This window comes from Lissotriton vulgaris, chromosome 6 (genome assembly GCF_964263255.1).
Source record: "Lissotriton vulgaris chromosome 6, aLisVul1.2, whole genome shotgun sequence".
Classification (NCBI taxonomy): Eukaryota; Metazoa; Chordata; class Amphibia; order Caudata; family Salamandridae; genus Lissotriton; species Lissotriton vulgaris.
The window spans coordinates 888249679-888261805 of NC_141694.1; the positions used below are offsets into that span (position 1 = coordinate 888249679).

Genomic DNA, 12127 nt, shown 5'->3' on the forward strand with positions numbered 1-12127 from the left:
CAATCAATTTTGTCCACAAATTGAGAAATCGAGGAAGCATGTAAATAAGTCTGTTTCAGCTTACATGAGAGACCATGGAATGGGCTGCATCTACAACAATAACTTGCGTTACTATATGCAAGATATCTACAGAGGAGATGGCGTGCATTTCTCAGATGAGGGGAACAGAGTTTTCATACTAAATTTAAGAATGTGTATTGGTTCCTACTTATAAGTATCTAGAACTTACACAGAACCCAAAAGCTCTTTTCAGAGCTACCTTAACTTTATTTACTCTTTTGAAATTTCGAATGTACCTTTTTTCACTAATTTTCACTTATATTCGCTTCCCAGTTCGCTACCCAGTTCGCGTACCGGCAGCTAACCGTGCGAAAAATTCAATTTTTTTTCTCGACATATATGAGCCTCCTCAGCCACCCTCAGAAAACTTAGGGGTCAGGATACGTCTAAAGTACCCCCTTCTACCCATTCTGAAAATTATTTACCCTCCATCTTGTATCTAAATTCTGCCGAAACACAAAATGGAGGACTCCCGTAACGCTGCAGGTTCGCGTACCGGGACACGCACTGACAAGCACTCGCTCAAAAAAGGTGGGAAAGTAATTTACAGAAAGACCACTGGAGACACTTTCACCAATTAAACATTAGCTCATACTACATACCAATCCCTACCATTTTCACAAATTTCGTTGGAATACCATTTAGCCATTTAGCATGTAGAACTCTCTAAAATCCCTGAGGTAAATTACTTCACAAAACATATCGGAAGTGTTGGAATTGACCACCAATTAAAATATTACTTTCAATTTCTACTATTATATCATGACATTTGATTGGTTATGTACCTGAATATATATAAAGAAAGAGAGAGAAACACAGCCATTTTGACTACTACTTCTTGAAGTGCATATCCACTAAATTTCAACTGATAACTTCAAGTTGTTTTTAAAAGGTAACATATTATTTAAAAAACTGAAGTATGTTCTCTACTGTAAGCTAATTAGGAAAACATTTTCTGATAGTTATATTCTATCACTCTGTAATACTTATAGAATAAAATAGACTTCACTGTTTTAGTTATGGATGGAGTTAGACTTGTCTTGTATAATTCAGAATTGACTAAGAGTTTATTTGATAATTTTCTTCATATTTCTACTTCCAGTTTGATACCATACACTGCCCAACGAAAAAATCACTGTTTAAATAACCAAACTGCCTGTCTGTACTGAAACCCAACAGTGCCCTATCTGTACTGATATATTTTAAAAAAAATCATTTTTCAGCATACAAAATGGAAGGACAACAGGAAAATAACTTGAAAATTGAAGCAGGAACAAAAAACGAGTCGGAAATTGACCATCAATTCTATGACGATTCACTGAACAATGAACTTCTGCAATGTGTGGAAGCAGTAGATTTTCTACTGGAAAATGACAAAAAAAATGATAATGATTTTTTAGAATTTCTTTTAAATTTTGAGAAAGAATCAGAATAATAAATTTTTATTTCATAATTCAAAAATTGTTTGACACATTATTCATTTTTATGTGTATATTGTAAACTAGTAGCAAATTGATTATAACGTGAAATCAGACTTTAAATATACTGTGCAACTTTTTTGTGTTACATACTAAGTTTGCTCATAGTTACTTCCTTTCTTCCACTATATTATCTCCAATGTGTATTTAACATCTCTTTATCATCTCCTGCCTCCATGTTGTTTCGGCTTTCCTGACAGACTATGGTATGAATTCCATATACCACAATAACTTCTGTAACAACATGCAAGATATCTACAAAGGAGACAACGTTTATTGATTTTTAGACTCTGCATTGGTACCTACATGTTGCTACGTAAATAAAAAAAAACAAAAAAAAACAACAAAACGAACAATCAATAAACATACAATAAGTTAAAAGTCAATCATTCTTGTTTCCTTATAGTACGGTCCCCAGACCGCTTTCCGGTACGCGTACCGGGTGAACCCCACAAAAAAAAAATTTTTTTTTTTTTTTTTTGCCCCGCGGGCCCTTTTAAAGCCTCCACATCAATCGTAGGGGGTCAGGGAGGATCTACTATGCCCCCTTATAGTCATTTGCCCCTTCGCTTTGGCCTCCTCTTGTCTCTCGATCCTACCGAGAGACAAGATGGCGGCCGCTACGGACTGTTTAGAATGTTTACAGACACCGGAGAGCCAATCAGCTTCGCTTCGCAAAGCTCCGTTACGCGAAAAGTACGCGAACGGGAGCGCTACGCGGGACGCTGTCACAGATATATACATTTTTTAAAACGTTAATTTCTCAAAATCCACTGGAGCACATATATTGAGACCCAGCAAAGGCACATCGGGCTACCAGTCCCTACAATTTTTCCAAGTTTTGTGCAAATCCATTCAGCCGTTCGAGCTAAAAGTGAGGCCAAACGCCCTATGGAAAACTCAATGTTAAAAGCGCGTTTTGGGACCCCCCTTTTTTCTCCCCCCCCCCTTGACGAAAACCCCCCCAAATTTTCAGGGGCTGCTCACAAACAAAATGTGCCATTTTCCTGAAAATTTCAGCCGATTCCGTCCACAAACGCCAAAGTTATTAGACATAGAATTTTCAAAAGTTACATAGAGAAAAAATCCTAACTATATATACCTACTGGCGACCGCCAGTAGGTAATATATATATATATATATATATATATATATATATATACCCCCAATTAGCGGAAACCCGTCCGCACAACCAGTGCCAAGGGAGCCCTACTGAGTCCTCCACCAGGGGAAAGATCAGCAACTTTGACCAATTAATACAGTAGCCTGAATATCTGCCAAATAGATATAAAATATGTAGTACCCTTATGCATAGAGGAAGTTGGGTTTGTCAAATATAAGATAATATTGTCTGCATATAAAGATATGCGCTCCTCCCAGTTACCTACGCAAGGTATCCCCCGTAGCAGCAGGTCTTGCCTGATCCCTATGGCAAGTGGCTCCAGGGCAAAGAGCTTGGGAGAAAGGGGACAGCCCTGCCTCATACCGTTCTGCAAGGGAAAAACTGGAGAAACCATTTCATTGACTCGCACCCTTGCCAATGGGTCTTGATATAGGAGGAGAACCCCATCACAGGATTTTGGGCCAAAGCCAATCCACACCAGGAGAGCAAATAGGTTTTCCCATTCAATACTATCAAACGCCATCTTAGCATCTAGTGACATTCCCACTGCCGGGCCTGAACTTGAGTGGCTTATAAGTGACAAAATATCATACAGGGGACAGAAGTTCAGATGGGTGCTCCTCTGGAGCATAAATCCTGAATGGTCCGAATGCACACTCGATGTTATGACTGTACGCAACTTGGTCGCCAACACCTTTATCTCAACATTAAGCAGAGACATAGGCCTATGCGATCCGCATTCTGCCGTTGGCTTGTCTTTCTTATGAAGAGCTACGATCATGGATGTCCTTTGGTCCTGTGGCAAACAGCCCACTATCCGTGCTTCACAAAAAATGCCCAGCATATGTGGGCTATCTTGGCGGCAAGTCCTTTATATAATTCTGTAGAAGGGACATTCAACCCTCCTACCTTCCCAGACTGTAAATCTCTTCTCGCATTTGTGAGTTCTCCCTCAATAAGATCTGCCTCTAGTGCATCCCTCCCCTTTTAACTCAGCCTTTCCATCAACATGCCCCCAAGGAGCTCTGCACAATTGGTGGCCGGCCTGGTCGTGGTAGAACAATATAGTTCCTCATAATACATAGCAAACGTGTCTGCAATGGTGGCATTAGTTGTCTGAAGCTTCCCTTCCTGATCAGTTATCATCAGCACGCAGGATCTTTCTCGATCCCATTGTCCCAGCCACACTAGCAGCATTTTGGCCTTATTGTCACTGTAATAATGATTCGTATCTCAAGTGCATGTTTGCATGCTTGTTGCTCCTCTGGCGCCCTTAAATCATGTTGCGTTAGTCGTAGTTGATGTCATTGCTCCGACGTTCCCTCCATCACAACCCTGGTCTCCAGTTGCATTATATCTTTCTTGGTAGCCACATATTGAAGCCTATTCTCCTTCTTGACCCCCCGCCCCTTCAGTGCTTAAGCCTGCCCTCTCAGAACCATCTTGAAAGCCTCAAACAGGACACCTACGGAGACTACCATCCCTTAATTTTCTATAAAGTACAATTCCACAAGCTCCCTTGCTTTCTCTGTGAGCTCTTTTTCTTTGAGGTAGCACGCAAGCGGGAATGGATCTGAAATGCTCTTTGCATATATTGTCACCTCTTGGAAATCACCCACCACACTATGATGCGTACATATGTAATCAATGCGAGAAAGACTCCCATGTGACGGGTTGAGATATGTGTATTGCCGAAGCTGCGAGTGTTACAGGCGCCAAAGATCCACCACCCTCTTTTTCTCCAAGAATGGTCCCAAGTGGCCCCACTTGTCTAATATGGACCACCTTAGTTGCCCTGCCCATTCCCAGCTATAAAACCGCGTTCATGTCACCCCCCGAAGATCCAAATACCATCAGGGATATTTAGTAACATAGCGCTAACGTCTGGGAGAGTAGTATTATGTAAGCAGGAGGGGACATATAGTGAACCAATATTAAGTGTATACACTTCCCAGGTTTCAGACGCAGCCACACAGCAGTAACTGGGTTCTTTCCATGTACGTTGGATCGTGACAGGCATTGATTGCTTGAATATGATTCCCAGCCCCCAAGAGTCGGTAGTGTATCCAGGGTGTGCCACTAATTTATAGCTGAATCTATCCAGAGCATTATACTGGTTCCCTGCAAGTGTGTTTCCTGGACCAGGATCAAGTCTGGGGCATGCTTAACGGAGATATTGAAGGACAAGGGTTTGTTTGATCTTATTTTCCAGACAATTAACATTCGAGGTCCAGATATCTAACCTGCTTTTTTGCTGATCAGCCATAAATCTTTAGCTGCCCCCTCATCCTGCGTCCGTACCCCTCCACCCTGTCCCTTGTCTGCCACTTTTGCCCTCGTGTGTGCGGTCCCACAAGGGGCAGACATGCATATCAACGTTGACGAGAATAACAAAAAAAGTTCATTGGAGCTCTGTGTCCCCATCCATACTCCCCATCCATACTGCATGCAATAGGGGAAATTGCTTGGAGAACAACAACAAAAATCTGCTTATAATTAGCAAATCCCGATCTACCCCCTCCCTGCAGCCCTACATCATGAGCTTACAACTGCCCCCCTTCCCAACTTGCAGAGTACTTGTCTCCTCAAATTAGACATTCAAAGAAATGGGTGAGCTGTCCTCGTCAATCCAGTGGCAATACAGAGTCATATGCCTACTCTGTGTGATCCCTACATATGTGACAGACATTCAACACCAACATCTCTCATGATAAGTAACCTTTCCCGATGGGCTGTGTACTCCCCTCTGAGGCTCCACCCCCAAACCCCCATCGCCACAGCAAAGCTCCCATCATCCCTTCATATTATTAATAAGAACTGTAACACTATGTCTCTGCATATATCATGCTCACGCGTCTCGCGCAAGGTCTTCAGGCTGCCATCTATTAGGCGAGGCAGAGCACCTTGTTTCTGTGTCTGTCTCCTGATGCCTGCTTTTGGAGTCTCTCGCACCCCTCCAGAACACTGTGCACCAGCCCTCAATCCAGTCCCAAGCCTCTTTGGGGGAAGCAAAATGGCAAGTCTTGCCTTCTGAAATAACTTTCAATTTGTCTGGGCAGAGAATCAATTTGGCTGGGCAGAGAATCATATACTTAATCTCCATGTCCAGTAGCTCCATCTTGACTTCCTCAAGTCTGCGTTTCTGCCTCTGTACCTGCAAAGTAAAGACAGGAAAGAATCTCACACTTGCGTTCTACATCTGCAAGTTTCCATGGACCCAGCCCACCTGAATGATTGATCCTGGTACCTATAGTTGAATATCCAGGCTACATTAGTATGTGGGGGGCACCTGGCCTCGGTCGGGGGCCAAGCGTCCGATGTCCTTTCTCAATGGAAAAAAACATAGAAATTTGCTTGGGGCGGAGTGTGTTCAATATCAGATCATCCAGGAAGAGGTCAACACTAGGCCCCTCCTCCCCCTCTTGGACCTCCACCACACTTATTTCATTTCTCCTGGACCTTCCTTCCTGGTACTCCAACCAGTCTGTAACAATCGCATGCTGTATTTTTAAGCTCTGGACCTGATCTTCAAGTCACTTCATTGTTGACTGGAGACCCACAATTTGCAATTCCATTTCCCTCAGTCTCGATGTGGTCGCCACTTCATCTCACTAGTCGTTGCAATCCAGGTCTGACCTCTGACTGTCATGGGGGGGCTTGGAACTGTAGTCTACCTGCCCACCCGAGCTCTATAGCCACAATCTCCTTGCTCATGCCACATCGGTGTCTCATGTCGTGGTTCAATATCCTATATTTCTCGCCAAGACCCAGAATCTCCATAAGGGCAAGAAGAAGCCTCAGAAAGGCCCAGATTCATCCCTTACTCCGGCGGTCCTCCCACCACTCCTCAGTGGTACAGGAATTAGCCATGCACACCCAGGCCACCCTGCAGTCCAGGATTATTCAGTTCATAGTGGGACAGTTCAAAATTAAATGCGGACGAGGTGTCTCAGCTGCATCACCGACTTCCACCGGACTCTGTGCTGCACCACGATGGGCAAACCCATAAGCGAGATATGCAACTTTAAAGGTTTAATTAAAAATAGTGCCTAAAAGCACAAGTGAAGTGACATTTGCTGTTATCGGATCGTGCCGGACTGAGTCAAATTCACAAGTTCAGAGCGGCCATGATGCAGCACATGCTTGACACAGGGATCTATTTCGGACTACTGAACAAAGTACCTTAAATCCTGGTTTTGGAGCGTTAAGAGGTCCCGTATCGAGGATGCGCCACACAGAAGTGGTTCCAGGGAGCTGGGAGGATGTGGTTGGAGGTACTGTGTCAAGGTTGCTTCATTTAGAGGCAGTTCCGGTGTGATGTGTGGATGTGATGCAAGGTCCTATGCTGAGGATGCATTGCGATGAGTCACAAAGTGGTGTTCCAATACAAAGTTACAAGGTGGTGCATTGTACTGCATCAGTCCTATGAGTACAACAGCTTGGCTGGATGCGCACCCCAGGCCCACTTCCAAGGGTATGAGAGTTGGGTGGCATTACTTGGGTGGCAGCACTCACAGCAGACTGAGTCCATGTGCTGGGGTCAAGGTGGTTGGAGTCTTTTCGGTCCCAGAGGCTCTGATCATGAGGCCAGCCAACTAGCCCTTGAAGGCACCCTGGTCGTCCTGGGCTCAAGATGCAGGTTCAGTCCTTTTTAATCAGACAGCAGGCCAGCAAATTTGTAGTATTTTTGCAGCAGAGCAGCACAACAATACTTCACCCAAGTCTTCCACAGGTCCAGGCCCAGATGTGTACTTAAGATCTGTGTCCAATATCTCTACCTTTTGATAGCTTTGAAGTGGAAGAAACTTCTCCCTACAGAGGTATCTGGAATTTACTTCCTCCCTACCCTGGCCCCATTTAATTTGGGGGCACAAAATCTAGTGTAAAACCCATTGTGAGTGTGCTGAGGTAGAGATTTTGGTGATGTCCCAGTATGGTAGGTGACAGAATTGTGACTTAAAATCTGACTTTACCATTAAAGAAGGTTTTAAATTACAATTCATTAGATACCAAACTAGATATTCCTACCTGCTCTGAATTGAAAGGTATCACTGTTTAAATGTAATAAAGTATCCCAATGCTGTCCTCTAGAAGGTGGGCTTTTCAGCAGTGAACAATGAATTTAAGAGTTCTTCACTGCCAGAACATGTAAAACTTAACAATACATGCCCAACTTTTTAAATATACTGTACCGTGGGGTGACTTGCATGTATTAAAAAGGAAGATTTCAACACAGCAAAAGGTTTATTTTGCCAGGTTGAAATGGCAGTTTAAAACTGTGCACACAGGCTGCAATTGAAGGCATGAGACATGTGTAACCAGGTTTCTTAAGTGGCGCAATGCTTGTTCTAGACCTACTGGTAGAATGTAATTTACAGGCCCCGGATACCTGTAGTTCTGCTTTATTAGGGGCTTTCAAATAATTAAAATCTGCCAATTGTGTTTGAGCCAATTTTATCAAATTTAAAGGGGAGATGCAGAAGTACTTTAGCATTGGTTAGCAGTAATCAAGTGTGTACAGTTCTAAAACCAGTAAAAAAGTGTTAACAAAACAGTAGGGTAAAGATGAATAGTTTAGGGGTGACCCTGCAGAGTGGGTGAAAATCCAACAGCTCTGTTTTCATTTGTGCATCTTAGAAAATTTTCATTGTTTTGAGCACAGTCTTTATCGAATTTGATGTGCAAGTTTATTAAGAGAGCAATAAATGGCTTATTAAATGTTATACAATAATTAAACACTTACCACCGCTGCAACATTTTCTCCATACATTTTAGAGTCCCGGTTACTACCAGATCCATTTAACACAGTAGCATAAGCCTGCAAAACGGCTGCACTCAAGTAAAACAGAGCAGCAATTGAATGGTAGAAAGCATCCTAGAAAAACATTAAAAACTGAGTTTAGGTGTTACCCGATAATTATACAATTATAACAAGCACAGGAATTTGTGGAAGGAGTAATTATCAAAAACTGTTTTCTGAATAGTAGTCATAGGCAAGATCAGTACAATATGCTCAAATGTACTTTTAGTAGTCTACAAAACTAACATATCTGGTCCAGATGTCTTATTTTGGAAACTATGGATGTCATTTAAGGATTGCCAGATGACGCTGGATAGCCCCTGTCTTTGCGACTTCTGGGCTCAGAGGTGGAAAACTCAGTAGCAGTAACACAGTGCAGCTCATCCTTATGGGCGTCGGTTGGACCTCAACTCTCATACTTTTCTTTAAAAATTATTTTTCCACTAATAACGAATAATGTTTCATTATTCACTATTAGTTTAATGAATATGGAGTACAATTAGCTGAAATGTGACCGTTCCTGGCAGCTAAGGTAAGTAAAAAAATGCTTTTAAATGTATGTTAAGTACGTACTTGTGGGTGAGTGTGGGTGAGTGTGTATTTACGTGAGAAAGAGTGTGTGTGTACGTGTGAATGTGTTTATGTATAACCATGTGCCTGTGTGAAATTGAAGGTCAAAGGGCATGTGATGCCACTTCCGCTACCCCTGACATTTTGGTTAATTGGAAAACCCCAGATTTCTAGGTTTCAAATGAGTCTTCAATTGCTTGATTGTCTAGTCCCACCGAGAGCAAAAATACAATTACTTTTCTGCTTTGATCCCGCCCTACTGGGAAACATAGGAATATCTATCATATGAAAACATATGCTTCTGTGGCAAAAGCATTTTTGCTCTACATTCACAGATTTATTTAGGCCCAAGAAAAACTTTAAAATGGGTGTAAATAGCAGTTGTGTCTTTTTTAGCACTTGTCCCAGTTAGGAGCTGAGAAGAAATGATTATTTCAGTTTAATTTTTGCACAGGTGTGAGCACAAGGCTCCTGTCCATTGCCATTCTCCACCCAGTGCAGCTCCTCAACATCTGATTGTTCCTTGGGTGCCCAGACCGGGACTAGGCACCCCTGTGTCCTCCTCAGATGGTACCTTGACCCACTTCTCCCTTCTGTTGTTGTGAAGCAGGTTGCGCCTGCCTATTGCCTGTGCGATTGCCTGGTTCCCAGCCGCTTGAAGGCAAGCAGGTGCCCTAAAAGCAGACTCTCATGTAATGAGAAGGTCGGTCCAGTTTGAGCACATGGCTCCTCCTCCTGTCCAGCAGGTGTGGCTAACTGGTTGATTCTGCCAGCAGCATATGCTTGTTCCAAATATGAAGCCATGCATGTGTACAGTCAAACTGTGAATGGCTCATTAAATCAGTTATGGTTCCTTTGAATGCTCCATCTTTTATTTGAATAACTGGTAATTCAAGAGCTAATATATGCCAATGAGCAATGAGTTCCTGGAATGCATGCTTGTATCAGACCAAAACTAATCCTGGTTCACCAGACTACTTTGGTGACTCTAGAGAACCTCAGGCTGATGGCACGTCCCTGTGATGGCCACAATGCATTTGGATGTCAACTTTCTATGGTAATTCTGTGCCTACCATGTTAACAACAGGTAACAGGATTTAGCGTCAACGCTGGAAAGGGAGCCTGAGAAACAGCTACCACATCCAAGGAAGGCAGCAGGCATGCAAATTACAGGACTCTTTCGACACCCTGTAATTATAATGAGTACACTTTCAATTGTTTAATGACAATCCATTGGAGGGCAAGTCTGGTGCTAGTTCCAATACTGTGTATGAGAGTTGCAACAGTTCAAAAGTTTGTTGTAGGAACATGGGATGGAGCCGGCGGTAGGGTTTGAGTCAAACTACCACCGGTCTCAGCCTGTGCCCTCTTGATTCTCTAGAATGAATGTCCTGGGAGACAGAAGAAGTTAGGGTGTTCAAAGTTGGTCGGTTGCTTGAGTACTTCATCTAGGAATCATGGATTAGTACTCCAGTTCTATTTGTTGCTTGTAGTAACTGGGGCCATGATTAAGAGGGATAGCTTGGGGCATTCATACTGTGTTACTAGAGGTGAAATTCTTCAACCGGTGCAAGACAAACCATAGCAAAAACGTCTGCCAAGAATGTTTTAATTATTCAAGAACAAAATTTGAAGGTTCAAAGACAATGAGATACTGTTGTAGTTCAAACCTTAAACAATGCAGACTGCAAACCAGCAGGGTTATTCCCATGACCAGCAAGAGAAATTCAAAGTCTTTGGTTTCTAGGGGTGGGGAGGTGGGGAGGTGGGGGGGGTGTAAGTTTGCAAAGCTGAAACTGAAGGAATTGAGGGAGGGGGGTCACCAGGAGTGGAGTATATGACTTAATTTTACTAAACACAGGAAACCTCAACTGGCTCATACACCGAAAGGATTTACAGATTGATAGCTCTTTCTCGCAAGTGTGGGTAGCGGTGTATGGCCTCTCTTAGTTGGTGGAGTGAATTGTCTGGTTAATTCCAAACAAGACTCCTCCATGCTAACTAGCTAAGTTAGATGGGTGGGATAAGTGGTGTTCAGCTAAATAAGATCAAGCAATAATGGATCTGTGAATTGTGATGCCCTTATGTGACCAGGGCTGCATGCACAACACACTGAACGGGTCAGTGGGTATTTACCCTTTGCCAAATGTTTCTTGTAATGAGTTGAACCCCGTTTGTGATAGGGGTTGGGAATTGCAATTATTTCTTATAAACAAGGAATTCCCAATAAGTGTGGGTTACAAGCTTGCGTTGATTAAGTCCCTGGCCTTTGTACACACCACACATTGCTATTATTAATATGAAGGTTTAGTGAAGGCTTTGGATCGGCCTCTCTGGGTCAGCAAGTGTTCTGCTATAGTGTGGATAAGATTATCAAACTTGACTATCTAGAGGAAGTAAAAGTCATAACAAGGTTTTTGTAGGTGAATCTGAGGAAGAATCATTAATGGTGTGCGGTCCAAGTGACTGACGGTGAAAGCCAGAACCCTCACAGGGCCTGACCCTCTCCGTGTGTGTCATGGCCAGTTGAACAGTCTGTGGCTGCTGGGTGCCTGGATATGGACTGGGCTTGGGATGGGCTCCTCCACTTGGGAGGACCCAACCAACAAATTAGGGACCAGGGACACGTGATGCACTAGGCCCTCTTGGCAGGGCAACCCGTGAGAGATAGCCCTCCCAAAAGGAAGCCCATGCTCAAGCAGAACGCACTTAGGGGTAAACAAATTGCAGTGTATCCTCTCTAGTCCAATCCCATCCTACCTCGATTTCAAGTGACTGAGGAGTGGCCTGTCTTGGGTGGCTGGGCAGCCTGGATGAGAAGGAGATAGGGCCATGAGAGAATTCCAGCTTCATTCTGTGGAGATGTTGTGCTTCCCTCAAAGTCAGTGTGAAGTGCTCAAAGGGTGGGAGGCAGTGGCCGCTCCTCCGCTATGGCGGAGGAACATCACCCTACTGCTTTCAAGCAGTGAGAGGAGAGGAAACATAACATAATATCATGGTATGTTTCCTTTGCGGGCAGGAGGTTGGGCGAGGCAGCTCTACTCATAGAGCAGGGCAGGGGCGGAGTGGTTTGCCCACTCAAGTGCACAATGACTG

At 43.4% G+C, this 12127-nt stretch overlaps 1 protein-coding gene and 1 pseudogene across 1 annotated transcript in view; one reads left to right on the forward strand and one right to left on the reverse strand.

The window, feature by feature from the left end:
• Positions 1-12127, reverse strand: part of MAL (mal, T cell differentiation protein (MAL blood group)) — a 292825-nt gene that overhangs the window by 107537 nt on the left and 173161 nt on the right. The window contains exon 3 of the mRNA XM_086926877.1: positions 8405-8536. Coding sequence (XP_086783003.1) covers positions 8405-8536 — 132 coding nt within the window. The remainder of the gene's footprint in view (positions 1-8404; positions 8537-12127) is intronic.
• Positions 9785-11477, forward strand: LOC147708114 (18S ribosomal RNA; annotated as a pseudogene).